The 21,074-nt window shown below is 40.1% G+C and overlaps 1 protein-coding gene across 1 annotated transcript in view; it reads right to left on the reverse strand.

Annotated features, from left to right (window-relative positions):
• The window catches only part of LOC128468735 (transmembrane protein 132A-like), a 50,133-nt gene extending 32,502 nt beyond the window's left edge, over positions 1 to 17,631 (reverse strand). The window contains exons 1-2 of the mRNA XM_053450516.1: positions 17,475 to 17,631; positions 12,606 to 12,829 (exon numbers count right to left, since the gene is read on the reverse strand). Coding sequence (XP_053306491.1) covers positions 12,606 to 12,829; positions 17,475 to 17,517 — 267 coding nt within the window. The 5' untranslated portion in view covers positions 17,518 to 17,631. The remainder of the gene's footprint in view (positions 1 to 12,605; positions 12,830 to 17,474) is intronic.
• Between the last annotated feature and the right edge of the window lie 3,443 nt (positions 17,632 to 21,074).

Genomic DNA, 21,074 nt, shown 5'->3' on the forward strand with positions numbered 1-21,074 from the left:
ATTGTGTTCACCAACATCCCCCGGTTCCAACAAGGCCTCACATGCATGGTTCATGCATTTTTTGAGGAAGCTATGAGGGCAAAACTGGAACATGCGCATTTTCGTTTTCACATTTGGAATTTTCAGAAATTGGTTTCCTGGGCCCATATCCCATTTGGGACATTTTGGAAGCCCCCCGCTGTAAATTACCCCATAAAAGTATATATTTATGAACAGTAGACAAGTCAAGGTGTTCAACTAGGGTAGTTTTGACAGTTTTCAGCTAGCCATTTCTTCACTCGTTTCTGCCAAACTTCACAGGGAAATTATTTTATTGCGTTTTTAACGCATACATTTCAATGTTGCACTGAATTTCTTGCACACCATAAGTGCAACAGTGGAAGAAAACACCACATTTTGTTCACCAAGATCCCCTGATTCCAACAAGACCTCACATGCATGGTTCATGCATTTTTTGAGGAAGCTATGAGGGCAAAACTGGAACATGTGCATCTACATTTTTTTAAATATTTTTTTTATCAGATTGCTTGTAAGTGACAGGTTTAGGCCGCTGACATCAATCAGGGAGACCGATCAATAATCAGCGACTTAAAATGTCACCGACAAGTGATCAGGTAATAATTATGATTATTTCATTTATTAATAATTTGTGTTTTTTCATAATTACCCTAGATGACCCCTCTCTCTTTGTAGAGCAGGGTCATCCGTGGGCTGCCATAATGATCCGATCACTCCTATTGGCCAGGAGCGATCTGATCAGCCCAGCATTTGACCTGGAAGCACCCTGGACTTTCAGGTCAGTGCTGGTATTTTTTTTATTATTATTTTTATTATTTTTTTATTATTTTTTTTATTTATTATTTTATTAGTATTTTTTTTAAAAAAATTATTTTTTAATTTTTTTTTTTTTTTAACTCTTTCAATGCTGATGCTCCATTGAAGCACAGCATTGATTGATATTTAGTCCCCACAAGCTTGTGGGGACTAATATTAACCCCTGCAATGCTGCGATGGGGGTCATAAACAATCGCAGCATTGAAGGGGTTAATTGAGGAAGAGGGGGGGTAGGGGTTAACTATGGGGGGTGGGGGTGGGGGGGCTGGTCTCCACACTAATGTGGAGACCAAAGAGCCCTGTCTCCCTGTCCCTGAAGCTGCCTCTGGCAGCTGGGACACAATCTCCAGTGGACTGGAGATTGTGGGAGAGGAGTCTCTCTGATCAGCCCTACAGGGCTGATCAGAGGACTTCTGGGGGTTCGTTTTTGCTGCTGGAGGTCTGCCTGGGCTTCCAGGCAGACCACCAGTAGCAGAACCCCCTAAAAAACGGGAATTAACCCCTTCAATGCCGCGATCGCGGCATTGAATGCAGCGATCGCGGCATTGAAGGGGTTAACGCTGCACTGATGCTCTCATGGAGCGATCAGGCAGCAGGGGGGTGTTGGATCAGGCCCCCACACTTGTGTGGGGACCCATTCAACACCCCCACCCCTTCCCTGAAGCTGCCTGTGGCAGCTGAAACAGCGATTGCAGATTTTTCTGCAATCGCTGTTTCTGCCTAGAGAATCACTCCGTGGGAGTGATCGTAGGCTTGGGGGAGGGCTTAGACAGGCTGTGCTGTCTGCCCAGGACTCCTGGGCAGACGGCAGCAGCAGCGCCCCCGCGATCACCGCGATTGTGGTGATGTGGGGGCGTTTTTTGGAGGAGACGTACCTGGTACGTCCCGGTCTACCGGTGACTGTTAACCAGGAAGTACCAGGTACGTCCCGGTACGGAAGGGGTTAAACATAATAATAATAATAATATGATCCCTGCTCCAAGTATAAGTCATAGAACCAAATATGGAAGAGGGATCAATCAATTTATAGTGGGGCCGTAAAAATATCAGACATGGCAGGGGGCTAATGACATTTTTACTGCCAATTTATAAAGCCCTTGATTGTTTGATACTGGTCAATATGGTGATTAGTGACCCAACAACTAGTGTTTTTGCACAGGTGCCAGTAACCACCTGTCGGCCCTCTAAGCACATATCCTGGTGATATCACAGAGTTAAATATTACAAAAGGTTTTAATGGAAAAGCCTGCACTAGAGATGTAAAATATCCAGGAATTTTGAAGCCATGGGAAAAAAAATCTATCTTTTTTAGAAAAATTGAAAAAAAAACTACAAAGTGGAATAGTTTTACAAAGCTGAAGGCATCATGGAAGAACTGATGAAAATGCGAACTTCCCACCCTCCCATAATGCGTTATTTATGTACCGTGAAGGAAAAAAATGTATTACCTGCTGATGTTGTATGTTTACCCACTGACAAAGACATGATCAGTCTATTATTTTAATAGTAGGTTTATTTGAACAGCGAGAGGCAGAACAAAAAAAAACAGAATAACGCATTTCAAATTTATAAATTGATTTGCATTTTACTCAGAGAAATAAGTCTTTAATCTCCTATCAATCAGCAAGACGTCTGGCTCCCAGGTGTCTTTTATACAGGTAACGCGCTGAGATTAGGAGCACTCTCTTAATCTCAGTTTGTTACCTGTGTAAAAGAAACCTGTCCACTGAAGCAATCAATCAGATTCTAAACTTTCCACCATGGCCAAGACCAAAGAGCTGTCCAAGGATGTCAGACCTAGATTGTAGACCTACACAAGGCTGGAATGGGCTACAAGACCATCCCCAAGCAGCTTGGTGAGAAGGTGACAGTAGCTCAGGGCTCGACAAATCCCAGGCGCCAGGTCGCCATGGCGACGAAGAATTTTGCCCTGGCGCCTAGGTTTTGTCAGCCTCTTACATCCAGAAAAGATTGTGGATGTAAGAGGCTGAGTCACCACACGGGGGCGCTGCTGTCTGCCCAGGAGTCTGGGCAGACAGCACATCCACTCAGAGCCCGCCCCCGAGCCTGAGATCACTCCCACGGAGTGAGCCTGTAGGCTGAAAACGCGGTTGCTGCAAAACCAGCAATCGTGTTTTCAGCTGCCACAGGCAGCTTCAGGAAAGGGGGTTGAGTGTTGTGTGGGGACCGGACCCAACACCCCCCAGCTGCCTGATCGCTCCATGAGAGCGACAGTGCAGCGTTAACCCCTTCAGTGCCGCGATCGCGGCATTTAGGGGTCAATTCCCGTTTTGTACGGGGCTCTGCTGCTGGTGGTCTGCCTGGAAGCCCAGGCAGACCAGCAACAGCAAAAACGAGCCCCCACAAGCCCTTTGATGATTCCTGTAGGCATGGAAGCCTACAGCAGTCATCAAAGACTCCCCTCCCTGCAATGGCTGGTCTATAGACCAGCAATTGAGTCCCAGCTGCCAGAGGCAGCTTCAGGGACAGGGGAGAGGGTTCTTTGGTCTCCACATGAGTGTGGAGAGCAGCCCCAACACCCCCCTGCTGCCTGATCGCTCCATGAGAGCGACAGTGCAGCGTTAACCCCTTCAATGCCACAATTGTGTATGACACATTCGTGGCATTGCAGGCTTGTGGGGACTAAATATCAATCAATGCTGTGCTCCAATGGAACATCAGCATCGAAAGAGTTAAAAAAAAAATTAATTAAAAAAAAACAGCACTGACCTGAAAGTCCAGGGTGCTTCCAGGTCAAGCACTGTGAGTTTAGTAAGTGGGCTGATGATGATCAGATCACTCCTGACCAAGTGTTAGTTTAAAAAAATCCTGGCTCCTAACTTTTTTACCTGGCGCCTAGATTCACAACAAATTTGTCAAGCCCTGCAGTAGCTGGTACGATTATTTGCAAATAGAAGAAATACAAAATAGCTGTCTATCTCCCTCGGTCTGGGGCTTCATGCAAGATCTCACCCCGTGGAGTTTCAATGATCATGAGAACGGTGAGGAATCAGCCCAGAACTACACGGGAGGATCTTATCAATTATCTCAAGGCAGCTGGGTGAACATAGTCACCAAGAAAACAATTGGTAACACAATATGCCGTGAAGGACTGAAATCCTGCAGTGACCACAAGGTCCCCCTGCTTAAGAAAGCACATGTACAGGCCGTCTGAAGTTTCCTAATGAACATCTGAATGATTCACAGGAGAACTAGGTGAAAGTGTTGTGGTCAGATGAGACAGAAATCGAGCTTATTAGCATCAACTCAACTCACCGTGTTTGAAGGAGGAGTGCTGCCTATGACCCCATGAACACATTCCCCACCGTCAAACATGGAGGTGGAAACATTATGCTTTGGGGGTGGACAGGACAACTTCACTGCATCAAAGCATGAAACCCTACTGCCCTCAGCCAGGGCATTGAAAATGGGTTGTGGCTGGTTATTCCAGAATGACAATGACCCAAAACACACGGCCAAGGCAACAAAGTAGTGGCTCAAGAAGAACCACATTAAGGTCCTGGATTGGCCTTAATCCCATTGAATATATGTGGAGGGAGCTGAAGGTTCAAGTTGCCAAAAGTCAGCTTCAAAAGCTGGAGATGACTTGGAGAGCTGCAAAGAAGAGTGGGACCACAGAGACCACAGAGATGTGTGCAAACCTGGTGGCCAACTACAAGAAACGTCTGACCTCTGTGATTACCAACAAGGGTTTTGCCACTAAGTACTAAGTCATGTTTTGCAAAGGGGTCAAAGACTTATTTCACTGAGTAAAATGCCAATCAATTTATAACTTATTTGAAATATGATATTGTGGATTTTTTTTGTTATTCTGTCTCTCGGCGTTCAGATAAACCAACCATTAAAATTATAGACTGATCATGGCCTTGTCAGTGGGAAAACATACAAAATCAGCGAGGGATCAAATTATCTTTTCCTTCACTGTATGTTATTTTAGTAATATATTGTCGAGGCTTTTATTGGGGTAAAGTTACCCTATGAGAGAAGGGGTGAATTGTAAAGGTGTAAGGTGGTGCGCCTTCTGGCTTATAGGGTGTTGGCAAGGTGCTTAAATTAAGTTTGGGTGTTCTGGGTGTAGGCCAACAGCTTGCATATAGATATACACTCACTGGCCACTTTATTAGGTACATCTTGCTAGTACCGGGTTGGACCTCATTTTGCCTTCAGAATTGCCTTCATTCTTTATGGCATACTCTCTACAAGGTGCTGTAGACAATGGACACGATGGCATTATGCATTTGCTGCAGATATGTTGGCTGCACATACATGATGCAAATCTTCTGTTCCACCACATCTCAAAGGTGCTCTATTGGATTGACATCTGGTGACTGTGGAGGTCATTGGAGTACAGTGAACTCATCATGTTCAAGAAACCAGTTTGAGATGATGTGAGCTTTGTGACATGGTGCATTATCCTGCTGGAAGTAGCCATCAGAAGATGGGTACACTGTGGTCATAAAGGGATGGATATGGTCAGCAACAATACTCAGGTAGGCTTTCGCATTTAAACGATGCTCAATTGGTACTAAAGGGCCCAAAGTGTGCCAAGAAAACGTCCCCCACACCATTACACCACCAGCCTGAACCGTTGATGCAAGGCAGGATGGATCCATGCATTCATGTTGTTTACACCAAAGTCTGACCCTGGCATCTGAATGTCGCAGCTGGAATCTAGACTCATCAGACCAAGCAACATTCTTCCAGCCTTCCATTGTCCAGTTTTGGTGAGCCTGTGCGAATTGTACCCTTAGTTTCCTGCTCCTAGCTGACAGGAGTGGCACCCGGTGTGGTCTTCTGCTGTTGTAGCCCATCTGCTTCAAGGTTCTACGTGTTGTGCATTCAGAGATTGTATTCTGCATACCTTGGTTGTAACAAGTGGTTATTTCAGTTACTGTTACTCAAACCAGTCTGCCCATTCTCCTCACTGGATATTTCCTCTTTTCAGACCATTCTCTGTAAACCCTAGAGATGGTTGTAGGTAAAAATCCCAGTATATCAGCAGTTTCTGAAATACTCAGACCAGTCCATCTGGCACAAAAAACCATGCCACCGTCAGTCACTTAACCCCTTAAGGACAATGGGCAGTCCCTAAACCCATTGAAAACAATGCATTTTGAGCCTGTACATGTACGGGCTCTGATTAAGGGGTTAAATGCTCGGAGTCACGGAGCTGGATAGTCCGACCGCCTACCTCCACTGACTTGTGCTCCCTTAGTCTGGGACAACACACTCTTTCCCTGGTTTCCCAGTCACTAGCCGAGACTCAGTGTAGGGTATAACCAAAACGAAGACTGATTTATTTTTCACACACAGGGCTTGATATAGCCAAAGCACACATTAACATAAAACAGATATTGGGATACAAAATGCCCCCTTAATCTGCCTTCCTGTGACAACAGGGTCAGTAAAGGGATTAAAAATAACAGCATTTGGAATACCTTGGGGTGTCTAGTTTTCAAAAATATATGGTTTGAATGGGTTAAATTGAGTTAACCGGCTTCAAAGATATTCCAAAGAGGAGATGGAGGCAGAATGACCAGATTTGTTAAAAAAGATTTGGAAATCATAAAACGCTGCTTGTACTTATTGCCCTATAACTTACAAAAAACAGCAAAAAAACATAAAAACATTGGGTATTTCTAAACTCAGGACAAGTAGTAGAATCTATTTAGCTAGTTTTTTTACTTGCTTTTTTAGGTGAGTAAAAGATTTTTCAAATAAAAGTCATAAAATGTGTTTCTTTCAATTTTTCACCATGTTTTTTTTTTATTTTTTTATAGTAAATAAGATGATACGATCAAAATAATGGTATCTGAAGAAAGCCCATCTTGTCCCAAAAAAAACCAATATATAACTTATGTGGGTACACTAAATGGGTGAGGAGAAAATTACAGCTGAACACAAGCACCACAAAAGTGTCAAAACAGCCTCGGTCCCACAGGGTACAAAACGAAAAATGAGCCTGGTCCTTAAGGGGTTAATATCTAAACCTTGACAACAAAAGTGAGTACACCCCTAAATGGAAATGTCCAAATTGGGCCCAATTAGCCATTTCCTCTACCCGGTGTCATGTGACTCGTTAGTGTTACAAGGTCTCAGGTGTGAATGGGGAGCAAGTGTGTTAAATTTGGTGTTATCGCTCTCACACTCTCTACTACTAGTCACTGGACGTTCAACATGGCACCTCATGGCAAAGAACTCTCTGAGGATCTGAAAAAAAAGAATTGTTGCTCTAAATAAAAATGGCCTAGGCCAGGGGTGTCCCAAGTTTTTTCTGAAGTGGGCCACTTCATCAGAATTGTATAGGTGCGAGGGCCGCACTCATTTTTCACTGTGAGAAAATATGGCCTTTAATGAAATATGCAGATTAAAATAAAGTAAATGACAAAACCTTTACTTTTCCTCTCACTGATTTCTGGGCCTAGAAAGTTTTGTGACAAATCCAGGACTCAGGATAATTAAAAATGAAATGGTTCTATTTATTCCAGGGATGCACCAAAATGAAACTTCTGGACCAAAACATTCACGGTTCACTTAGCCAAAACCGAAAATGACCCCCCACCTTTAAAAATAATAATAAAAACTCAAATTTTTAATAAAAGTAGGTAACACACCACAAAAACAATTAGCAATATGACTTGGCATGATAGGAGTGTGATTGCTAACAGCAATCACAGTCCCATCATGCTTAGGTTTCAGCACTTACACATCCCACCAGTAAATGCTGGAACCTAGGCATGATAGGACTGTGATTGCTGTTAGCAATCACACTCCTATCATGCCAAGTCAGCCAGTACATGCTGGTACAGGGTGGCTGTAAGTGATGTGCAGACCCCATACTGCTGGCAGCATCCATACACAAGGGGGGCAGCTAGCTAGGTTTCAGCATGCACTGGCTGACTTGGCATGATAGGAGTGTGATTGCTAACAGCAATCACAGTCCCATCATGCCTAGGTTCCAGCACTTACACATCCACACACACTCATTCATTCATTCACAGATTCATTCCCTCAATCACGCATACTCATTCAAACACCCTCCCCACCCCCTTACCTGCACTGCAGCTCCTCGATGCCGCTCACAGACTTCAGCAGGGGGGCGCGGCCTCCCTCTGTGTTCTCTGGTTCTGCACAGAGGAAGCAAGACTGGAGCAAAGTCATGTGATGTCACGTGAACTCTGCTGGGTTCCGCTTCCTCTATGCAGTACAATAGACCCTCCCACAGGTAAGTAGCAGGGCTCTTGTTGTAGCAGGGCTCGAGGTGCAGCCCGCGTAAGATCGGTGCCCGGCAACTGATGCTGTGCGTCGGAATTTGATGTCATATCCCGGCGCACAGCACTGAAGCCACGCCCACTGCCTCCACTGCACTGGAAGGAGAGGACACAGAAGAAGAAGAACAAAGAGGAGGAAAAGTGACAGAGAAAAGGTAGGAAAACATTCTGTGAGAGTGAATTAGTAAGTGTGCGAGAGTGATGGGTGTTTTGCTGTAGTTTAAACTGAATGTTTGTGAGTGTGTGTGTGTGTGTGTGTGTGTGTGATAGCATGGATGTGTAAGTGTGTGTGGGGGGGTAGCATTGGCATAGGGAGGCTGTAATCATATTCCTATCATGCTCAGGTTTCAGCATGTACTGGCTGCCTGAGCATGATAGGAGTGAGATTGCTGCTAGCAATTATATATTTTTTTGTTCAATTTTGGTGTGTTAACCACACCTTTATTAAAAGTAAGTAATACACCACAATTGGACAGATAAATTCGATAGCAATCACGTATATATATTAATATTGTTAATAGCAATCCCACTCCTATCATGCCAAGCAACCAGTACATGCTAGAACCTGGGCATGATAGGAGTGTGATTGCTGTTATATATATATTAGGGCTGCAACTAACGATTATTTTCATAATCGATTAGTTGGCCGATTATTTTTTCGATTAATCGGATAAAAAAAATGAATGTACATTTTTCATTTATTTAAAATAATTTAATAAACAGATGTTAAATACAAACGCAGAATAAAAAAAAAACTTTGATAAAATGCATTTCTTGTCTTTATTTCCCAACCAGCCCCCCCAATTTATGCACATTTCAGCCCAGGCTTGCCACGCTGCCTCCCAGACATGCCACGCTGCCTCCCACATATTCCACGCCGCCTCCCACATATGCCACGCTGCCTCCCACATATTCCACTCCACGCTGCCTCCCACATATTCCACTCCACGCTGCCTCCCACATATGCCACTCCACTCTACCCCCACATATGCCACTGTGCCTGATATGCCTTATACCCCCTGATACACCACTCCATCCTCCCCAGACATGCCACACTGCCTCCCAGACATGCCACGCTGGCCTCCCCACATATGCCTTATTTACCGTATATGCCTTATACCCCCAGATATGTCACTCCATCCTCCCCAGATATGCCTTATACCCCCAGATATCTCATAGTCCCCTCAGAGTCACAGACCTGTTCACAGCACACTGACACCATACTGTTATAAATAAGTACTGGTTAATCTTCACTGCCCCCAGGATTTAGATTCCCCTTAGTCTGCCCCCCTTTACCTCTAACTGCGCCTTAAGTTAACTTTATTAAATTAACCCTCAGTCCTCATCATTAAATTAACCCTACACACCCCATTAACCATAACTACCCCTAAATTAGCTCTAAATACCCCAAACACAACTACCCTAAATTAACCCTAAACACCCCATTAACCACAGCATCCCCTAAATTAACCCTAAAGACCCCCATCAACCACAACAGCCCCTAAATTAACCCTAAACACCCCATTAACCACAGCTGCTCCTATATTAACCCTAAACACCCCATTAACCATAACTGCCCCTAAATTAACCCTAAACACCCCATTAACCATAGCTGCCCCTAAATTAACCCTAAACACCCCATTAACCATAACTGCCCCTAAACACCCCATTAACCATAACTGCCCCTAAATTAACCCTAAACACCCCATTAACCATAACTGCCCCTAAACACCCCATTAACCATAACTGCCCCTAAACACCCCATTAACCATAACTGACCCTAAATTATCCCCACCTCCCCTAACTTTCAGCAGCCCAAATATTAATTTTATACTTACAGTTAGATGAGTATCACAGCCATGTGGTTCTGGCCTTCTGGGAGAGGAAGGGGCGGGGCCAGTTGTCAATGTCTGGCTCAATGTATAGTGATAGGTGTTACGTTGTACCACGGTCAATGTGTGCCTCTGTATATAGTGATAGGTGTTATGCTGTACCACCGTCAATGTTTGCCTCAGTATATAAATGATAGCAGTTATGCTGTACCACCGTCAATGTTTGCCTCAGTATATAATGATAGCAGTTATGCTGTAACACCGTCAATGTCTGCTTCAGTATATAGTGATAGGTGTTATGTTGTACCACCGTCAATGTCTGCCTTAGTAAATAATGATAACAGTTATGCTGTACCCCTGTTAATGTTTGCCTAATGATAGAAGCTATGCAGTTTTAAAGTGTGTGTGTGGAGGTCCCACATACAGGATCTGCCCCAGGTGCCAAATACTCTAGGTACGCCCCTGCAGACAACAGTTTTTCCCCATTTTTTTTATCCTTTATGCGGCCTGGAGCCTCCGCTCGTGATTCGCTCATAATTTACTTATGCAGGGAGAATTTCACCTTTAAAAAAACATTACAGTAAGTAATACTGTTGTGTAACTAATACTACATTATCACACTATAATGTAGTGTTATTAACCATGAGCGAGCTGTACCAAAAATAAAGAATAACAATTTAAATTTAACATTTGCAGAAGCATATTGAGCGCACACCACCTAAGAAAAACATTGGTGGGGGGGTCAGCCTGTCAGTGCTCAGACCATATGCCGCACACTGCATCAAATTAATCTGCATGGCTGTCATCCCAGAAGGAAGCCTCTTCTAAAGATGATGCACAAGAAAGCATGCAAACAGTTTGCTGAAGACAAGCAGACTAAGGACATGGATTACTGGAACCATGTCCTGTGGTCCGATGAGACAAAGATAAACTTATTTGGTTCAGATGGTGTCTTACATGTGTGGCGGCAACCAGGTGAGGAGTAGAAAGACAAGCATGTCTTGCCTACAGTCAAGCATGGTGGTGGGAGTGTCATGGTTTGGGCCTGCATGAGTGCTGCCGGCACTGAGGAGCATGAATGCCAACATGTACTGTGACATACTGAAGCAGAGCATGATCCCCTCCCTTCGGAGACTGGGCCACAGGGCAATCTTCTAACATGATAACGACCACAAACACACCTCCAAAATGACCACTGCCTTGCTAAAGATGCTGAGGGTAAAGGTGATGGACTGGCCAAGCATGTCTCCAGCATCTGTGAGGCATCCTCAAACGGAAGGTGGGGGAGCGCAAGGTCTCTAACATCCACCAGCTCTGTGATGTTGTCATGGAGGAGTGGAAGAGGACTCCAGCGGCAACCTGTGAAGCTCTGGTGAACTCCATGCCTAAGAGGGTTAAGGCAGTGCTGGAAAATAATGGCGGCCACACAAAATATTGACATTTTGGGCACAATTTGGACATTTCCAGTTAGGGGTGTACTCACTTTTGTTGCCAAGGTTTAGACATTAAAGGCTGTGTGTTGAGCTATTATGAGGGCACAGCAAATTGACACTGTTATACAGGTTGTACACTACTTTACATTGTAGCAGAGTGTCATTTCTTTAGTATTGTCACATGAAAAGATATAATAAAATATTTCCAAAAATGCGAGGGGTGTACTCAGTTTTGTGAGATACTGTATATGTAATGTAAAGAAATGGTACTTTACTGAGAAGGTAGTAGATGAATGGAACAGTCTCCTAGCAAAATTTGTAGAGGCTTATGCAGTGATGAAATTTAAACAAGCATTGGATAGGCATAAAGTTATCCTGAATCTAAAAAAAAAAACAAGGGCTGATTTAAGGTCCCTTACATCAGGAAAAATGGACAGTCTCTAAAGGGACTGAATTCTACGTTTCTATGTTATATTACCCATTCAACTACAATGAATACCGCTAAACAAAAGCAACTACAATGCCCCATGAAAAATGCTATCTACTCTGCTTAGAGATGTAAAATTCCCGGAAATTTTGAAGCTATGGAAAAAACTGTGGTTTTTTGTTGTTGTTGTTGTTACACTGGAAACATGTATCATGCTTGAAAAAAAAAAAGTATTATTCCGTAAATAATAAAATAAATTTGCTTTTTAAAAAACTTTTGCAACAAATAATAATGAAACAACAAGGTCTGCATATGTTTAGAACACTTCAACTATAACCCTCTTTCCCTCAAAATAAATGAAGAAAACAGCAACACAAAAACACAAAAGATCTCCTCTAATCCTTCTATATGAATTGGATGGGGAGAGTGATCACAATCACCCAGTAGGCACCTTAGCACCAATTGCAAATGCAAAAGTTAAGTAACTGCCATTATGTGTGCATCTTTCATGGAGGTCTTCATCTAATATAGTTTGAATGCCATGTCATGAACATATTATTTATCATCTTAAAAGAAGATATTCCACACTCCATTTTGCTTAAATTTTTCCAGAAAAAAAAAATTGTCAATCATAGTCAAATCTTTCCCACATTGCATATGCAAAGACCGGTAATTTCTCAGCACCTTAGATCCGATAGTGCAACTTAATACCTGGTTTAATAAATAAAAAAAAAATGATTGTGTAAAACAGCTTAGGGTACATTGACAAGCAAGACAAACATCTTACCGCTTGGTCCTGTAAGTGCTGATACGATGCCCGTACATGTGGTTCTCGAGATCCTATGCGGGTTATCAGAAAGGTCTCACTGTATGCTTGGGCGATCACACCTTTCGACAGAGTTTTCTCAGTTTCCTCATCATGTATTGCCTGCTGTAAACGGAAGTACTGTGGAACATCTTTTACTTCAAGAGAGATGGGTAGTAAGGGGAAGCCAGGGTATCCGTCCACTGCTATAAAGATATACACATGTCAATATCTCTCAGTATTAACTAAATCCTCTATGTGTATACCAAAATCACCTAAAAAAATGTGGGTTGCTAAAGTGCATATGAAGGCTGGAGTGTCCGTTTAACATATTATAAGGGTGCCCAAGCGACCTCCTCTGCCCATCTTACAGCAGTAATTATTTTATCTGGGTATCTTCTAAATAAACTCAGATTTTTCTAAATATTTAGCCTTAATTTAACTAATATTATCATACTCAAAATATCAGCTAGTAAATAGCAACCCACAATAAATATATATATATATATATATACACACACACACACAAATCTCAGTTATGGGATACAAGAAGAAAAAAAAAAAACATAGAATGCACGTCTCAAAGGGAACTTGACATTTTTGACTATGCTACTATGTTTGTGACAAGAAAGTTTCAGAATTGACATATTAAATTAATAATTCATTTTTAATGTTGATACATTAGTTTTCCCAAATACTTTTTTTGTTCAAAACCTCACATGTCAAGATGAACACATACAAGAAAATTATGTAAATTAACCTATTTTGTGTGCCAATTAACCTTTTTTGTGTATTGTACTGAAGTACACATAATCCCATATGTACTTCAGTACAATAAAAAATTTTTACATACATACAGCATCAAATACGAAATAAAAACCTCATATGAACTATTTAAACTTTTCATGATCTGCAAGATTATTTCTCCCCAATGATTTGACTACAGATGTTTAAAATTACACTGATTAACAAACCGCAGGATTACAGTGTACTTGTGGCGCAGGTCAGTGCAGAGGAGGTATAATCAGTACAAGTGTGACAGTGTACGTGTGCTTGAGCCAATGTATGTAACTATCGCGTATTTGATCGATTATAAGACGTGTTTTTCAGAACAAATGCTCTGAAAAATAATTATCGTCTTATTATCAGACCTCAAATAGAGGTCTGATTACAAGACTAAGATCCAGATCCCCTGCAGCGATGCAGGGGACACGGATCCTCCTCTCTGGCAGCCGGTGGACATCTGTGCAATGCGCGCAGACAACCTCTGCTGCTGTAAATATATTTACACTGCACATATCTCACACACAACCCCCTCTATAATATCTTACAATATGGTGTATTTCTACTGTGGAAATTTAAAGATATAGCTCCCCAAATATTCTACATGGGGTTAAAAAAAATTCCCCTGTTGGACCAATACAGTTACACTGCACATATCTCACACACACACCCCATCTATTATATCTTACAATATGGTGTATTTTTACTGTATACAATTAAAGGTATAGCATCCCAAATTTCAGCCCAGTAGAAAGCAAATGTGACAATAATAATAATTATTATTTTCTCCCCTAGTCAGTGTGTGTTCAATTTTTAAATGCCACAGGTGTGTGTTTTGGTTAAGAGTTTGCATAATGTGTAGTTATTAACATATACCAACTATGATATTAAAACAGTTTGGTAGGTGGAAAATAAAATTCTTAATACCGTCAGACATGAAAAGAAGGAATTCATCTTCTTATCAACAGTGTAGTTATAGAAGTGCTCCTCATCAAAAGTGTTCAATGAATCCATTAGACAAAAGAGGAGGTAGAGGGTGATGCTCTATAACACAGCACAATACATAATTGTATTTGTAGTTTGCGATTTAGAACATCTTGTGCCACAGATGAGTGGAACATATGCATTTTAACCTTCCAGTGCTATGGTGTAGACATTACCCTTTACATATGCTAAAAATCCTACTTCTTATATATGCTCAGATTAGTTCTTAATGGGTAATGGAACCAGACAAGGTTGTCCTTTATCCCCAATCTTATACAATATAACAATAGAGATATTAACATTAAAAATCAGGGGAAAAAAAAGTTATTAAAGGATACCAAACATCTTTAGATGATTTTAAAATGTCATTATATGCTGATGACATATTGATAAATCTGACTGACCCTATGACCTCTATAATTCATTTAATGAAAGAAATTGGTAATTATAGTAAAATTTCAAACTACAAACTAAATATTACTAAATCTTCGATGCAATATTACAACATAGATCAGACTTCCAAAGAATTAATTCAGCACAGATATAAATTTTATTAACCCCAAGGTTTATGAATACCTGGGGATAAAGATACCCAACAATATAGAGCACATTATGGAAATAAACTTATGGAAACTAAACCAATAAGGTAAGGACCTAAAAGACTGGCGATCTCTAGAAAACTTCATTAGAATGCTTCCTCTCAAAATTTCACCATATTGGTTAGAAATGATCCAAAAATCTTTCGCAAATTTTGTGTGGCGGGGCAGGAAGCCTAGAATAAACTTTACAACGCTGTCCAATAAGACGGAAATAGGAGGATTAAAGTTTCCTATTATAAGAACCTACTATGAAGCTGGAATTATTTCAAACTGCTAAGAAAGAACCATGGTATAAAATCGCCATACAATTTTTTTATCTGGATGAATATGGGGCCTGTTATAGAACAAATTATAACGATAATTTAATTTTAAAGACAACTAATCCAACTATGGAATAAGATAAAATGTAAATTAAATATTAAAGATTGTATTCCAGACTTTCGATTAAATTCATAGAAAATTATATGGAAGATTTAGCACTAAAACCATTCTCTAATCTATCTACTATATTCAATCCCAAGTAAATAAATATTTTTTATCTAAGAGTTAAAAATTATTTATGCTCCAAGAAAATTATTAGAGAACGGTAAGATCGGTAATATACGGAAACATTATTTGTCTTCAGAAAATAAAAAATATCTCTTTAAAAAATGTAGAGAACTCTTAGATATAAGTATAAAAGATTTTACACCTCCGGCGATTAACCAATGGGAGAGAGAATTAAATATCTCTATACATTATTCTGATTGGTGCAGATCATTTGTTAAGGTAAACAAAGCAATACACAATCTCTCACTAATAGAGACCCAATACAAGCTAATAAATAAACTCCAAAACATTTTTCCAGGTAATATCGACCTATGCTGGCGATGCAATCAGGAAAGGGGCAGCTATACTCATATTTGGTGGAGCTGTCCAAAAGTAAGACCCCTGTGGGGGGGACCTGTGAACTTTTAGTAAAAATTGGAAGAATATTATTACCCAAAAACCCAGCTTCCTTTCTATTACATCTTAATTGGTCAAATTTCAACAAACCTCAAACTACATTAACTATTCACTGCTTAATAGCTGTTAAGATAATAATAGCAAGGAACTGGAAAAATTACCAAAATTCCTCTATGGAACTTTTAAAACAACAATTATTATACCAATTCCAAATGGAAGGTGGTATAACCTAGATATGAAATTACAAAAAGATAAAGGGTGCTGGGAAGATTGGGGTACTAAATTGCAAAATTATCGATGATTTATTAATTAGTTAAACCTCAATGAAGGAGAATAGATAATTTATCCAAACAAACTAATGGATATTTATTAGCTCTAAATAAGTATTTAGATAAAGCATTAGCTCTCCTTTGATAATTAGAGTCAGCTGAATAAACGCATTGGTCATTATATATTATTTATGTACTTATGTTTTGTTTTTGTTTTTTTTCCTTTACTCGCCGATAAATACTTATAATTAATTTTATTAATACAGACATAACATATGTATTATGTCAAATTTTGTCTTGTTTAATGTTATTTATCAGAATAGTTGTTTGTCTTATCCAAAACAACAACAAAAGCAACCTGTAAAAAGAAAAATGACATTTACTAAGTACTGGGCTGATATTTGGGGCACTATATCTTTAAATTTCCACAGTAAAAATACACCATGTTGTAAGATATAATAGAGGGGTGTGTGTGTGAGAGATATGCACAGTGTAACTATATTGGTCCAATGGTGGAATTTTGTAATATATGCAGAAATGTTAGAAAATGTCATTAGCTGGCTATGAGCTGATATTGACCTTTTGTTTTATAGAATTATATAATTTTGTAGGGAAATATACTGCTAATCTAAACAAAAAGCGTCTGATGGCACGACCACTGATTTGAAACTGTCTAATAGCTTGGTTCCAGTGCCCTGGGTGCAATGGGCCACTTGACTAGACTTGCCCCCCAGGCCTTAGGCTGCCAGCCCCTGCAACCAATTATATATATGATATATATAATCTCAAAAAAAAGACATTCACCAGTACAGGACAATACATACCACCAGTAATTTACAGCCGTACATATACGCAATAGTATGCATTATTGCATAGTAGTGGGCTAATAAACAAAACCACTTAAACCAGTTTGCGTTTGAGAAGAAAGCATCATAGACTAAACTAAACAACCTTAACGTTAACTGGCGTCTGGAAACAAAGGCAGCATTTCATGTAACTGTTAGCCCTAACAAAGTATGGATTTCAAAAAGAGTGTTGCACTGTAATTAGACCGACATGGATATGCATGCAATGAAAGAGCCAAAACATCTAGCTTAGTACATATAGCGATCCATATCCGGTTCTTATTATCAACCTTGTGAGACTCAATTGCGTGCATGGGGGAATTAGGAGATTTGTGCCTTTCCAGCCACACCCCACCTAGCACCATTACATATGTACACAAGGAAGAGAGAAACGCATCAGGCATATGATAACAGGCAGCCTCTTACCTCGTGCCGTACTCAAGATCCACAAGAGAACGAAGAATTCCATATCCGTGAAGAACCGTGACCCGCAGATCACGCGTGGGAGTTCACATGCATGTGCGAGGAGTACGCTATAGAGCCCCTGACATCATGTGTGCATCAATGTGTATGTCAGTCACTATCATTGTGTACTAGTGTGTACCTGGGCGTGTCACCGTTTCTGGAATACGCCTGCAACGGGTGCCGTTATTGCACATATGTAAACGCTCTGATTTTCCGGATATTTTAATGTGTGGATTTGAGAGAATGTGCCATATAGACATACCGGTCTGCCCCTGCTCGATATTAATCTTTGTAAGCTACAACCTCAGTTGAAGATAATAAATACAAAGAGAGACAAAAGAGGGAGGAGACAGTGGAAGGGGGCGGGGCGATACAAAGTGAGACTGCCCTAGGAAGGCACACAAAGACCTTATAAATGAAAAGGTACCGTGACCACAAAGAGCGCTTAGTAGTATATGTTATATGAATATGCATAGCAAACGCTTTCGGAGTAATAAAAGGAAAAAGACAACATGGAATTAATAGCAGCTGTCCAAACCAAAAATATATGTGGAAATGGAAATATACATCTAACTATGTTTTTACAGTTCAATTGTTTTTTAATATATAGATATATAGAGCGTCTCGAAGACTTAAATAATAATTTTTTTTTCCCTAGTCAGTGTGTGTGCAATTTTTAAATGCCACAGGTGTGTGTTTTAGTGAAGCGTCTGCATAATATGTTATATTAGCATATACCAACGTATGATATTAAAACAGTTTGGTAGGTGGAAAATAAAATTCTTAACACCGTGTGACATGAAAAGAAGGAATTCATCTTCTTATCAACAGTGTAGTTATAGAAGTGCTCCTCATCAAAAGTGTTCAAAAGACAAAAGAGGCGGTAGAGGCAGATGCTCTATAATACAGCATAATACATAATTGTATTTGTAGTTGGCGATTTAGAACATCTTGTGCCACCAATGAGTGGAACATATGCATTTTAACCTTCCAGTGCTATGGTGCAGAACAGGGGTTTCCAAGTTTTTTTCGGCAGTGGGCCACTTCATCAGAACTGTATATGTGCGTGGGCCGCACTCATTTTTCACTGAGAAAATATAGCATAAGATATGCAGATTAAAATAAAGTAAATGACACAAAACCTTTACTTTTCCTCTCACTGATTTCTGGGCCTAGAAAGTTTTGGGACTACAAATTCAGGATTCTGGATAAGTAAAAATGAAATAGTTCTATTTATTGTAGGGATGCACCGAAGCTGAAAATGACCCCCCACCTTTAAAAACAATAAAAAAATAATCTCAGACTTTTAATAAAAGTAAGTTACACACCAAAATTGTACAAAAAAAACAATGTTAACAATCATAATATATATATATATATATATATATATATACATATATATACAGCAATCTCAGGCATACTCAGATTAAAGCATGTACTGGTTTGCTGGGCATGATAGGAGTGTGATTGCTGTCAACAATCATATATAAATTAATATTGTTATTGTATTTTTTTTGTCCAATTTTGGTGTGTTAACCACACTTTTATTAAAAGCAAGTAACACACCAAAATTGGACAAAAAATTCAACAATATAACTTGGCATGATAGGAGTGTGATTGCTAACAGCAATCACACTCCAATCATACCCAGGTAACCAGTAAATGCTGGAACCTACGCATGATGGGACTGTGATTGTTGTTAGCAATCACACTTATATCATGCCAAGTCAGCCAGTACATGCTGAAACCTGGCCAGGTGCCCCCCTTGTGTATTGATGCTGCCAGCAGTATGGGGTCTGCACATCACTTACAGCCACCCTGTACAGCCATCCTGTACCATGCCCCCCACTTACACATCCATGCTATCACACACACTCATTCATGTACTCATTCATTCACAAATTCATTCCCTCAATCATTCTGAATAATAGATTTTTTTAAAGTGCCAATGTAAACAAACGAATACAGATCGCAATTGAGATTTGATGATCGAAGCAGTTTTAAGATTTCTGCTGTGCTAGTATTAAGCTGGAATTTTCTTCTCTCTAATGTAGTGTTCATGCATAAATTATTTATTTAAGTAAGGAAAGGCTTTTTTTAGATACCATTATATGGATCATATCCTCTAATTTGCTATAATTAAATATTATGGGGGAAAATCCTGCTGAATAGTCTAATATTAGAATGTTTTTTATTCCAAGTTGTTCAAGGCAATTCGAACAAGTAGCAATTTGCTATTTCAAAACAATTTCTTTTTTTCCAAATCTGGTCTGTCTGTCCCCATGTTCTAATTGGGACGTCTTTTAACCCGGCCAATTTCAATTAACCCTCATTAAACCATTCATTTTTGAAAAATAGACACCCCATGGCAGTGGTGGGATTCGGCCGGTTCTTGCCGCTTCGCACGAACCGTTTCTTAATTAATATTCAAACTTGCAGAATTTAACATTTTGCGCAAGATTTCAGGCGTTCCGTGGGCTTTTGACATTGCGCATGTTTTTTTTGCCGCGCGGTTACATGTTGTTGCGCAGCTGGTTTCCAGCAGCAGAGACAGTGAGCAGCGTCCTCCTGACTGAGCATGTGGAGCAGCAGCAGCAGTACTCTACTCTTGCAAATGTGTTTCTCTTTCTTTCTTGCTTTTTTAGATTGATTGTGGACTGATGATGTCATCAAAAATATATATTTTTGTTTGGCAGTTTTTCTTTTTCTGGCTGCTATTGGGGCACAACTCCCAGCATACCACAATTTAAAAGAATCTTGTTTAGAAACAGCGATGCACGTCATTCATATTTAACCCTGTAAGTGCCCACATAAATAAAAAAAACATGCATATGAGGTGTTTCCAAAAACAGGACAAATACCTAAATACGCTTTTGGAGGTTTTTTCACTGGTTATATATAGTTTAAATTGGTGAAACTGTGAAATTATTTTCCTAACTTCCTCCACATTTTTAGATATTTTTCATACTAAATGATGGTTTATATATATATATATATTTATATATGAAACCAAAGAAAAAATGGGCACTCACGGGTCTTTGCAGTAAAGTGCATTAAGCACAATTTTATTTCAACCAGCACAGCCAACGTTTCGGACCACCTCCGGTCCTTTCTCAAGGCAAGTGCTGTGTGGCAAAGTGAAACAATTTATGCAGTGCAGTGATTAATGTGATAAACAACAGGAGTGGCTTACCCCACCTCTCAAACGATCATCATGTGGGAATGAAGACTGGAATCACCAGAACAGCATGTGCATATCCCCAGTTAAACATGGTGTGTACCTAGTAAAACATCCCCATGCAACACGCGGAACCTATAACCGTTCCGTTCAATACATTGAATTTCCTTTGGTCATGTGAAATAATATAAATAAAAGAGAAACTTCTCAGTGAAATAGCAATTAAATAGTGCATATAGAATGAAAATGTGTATGTTTAAAAAATACATAGTACCATACCCCAAGAATCTGTAATGGACAAAATTTAGCGAAGGCAGAGACTTCTGCAGGCTGCAAAGAAGTATTATGCATGCAATAAATAAAAACGGAACATATAGGGATTT

The sequence above is a fragment of the Spea bombifrons genome, chromosome 11, assembly GCF_027358695.1.
Source record: "Spea bombifrons isolate aSpeBom1 chromosome 11, aSpeBom1.2.pri, whole genome shotgun sequence".
Taxonomy (NCBI): Eukaryota; Metazoa; Chordata; class Amphibia; order Anura; family Pelobatidae; genus Spea; species Spea bombifrons.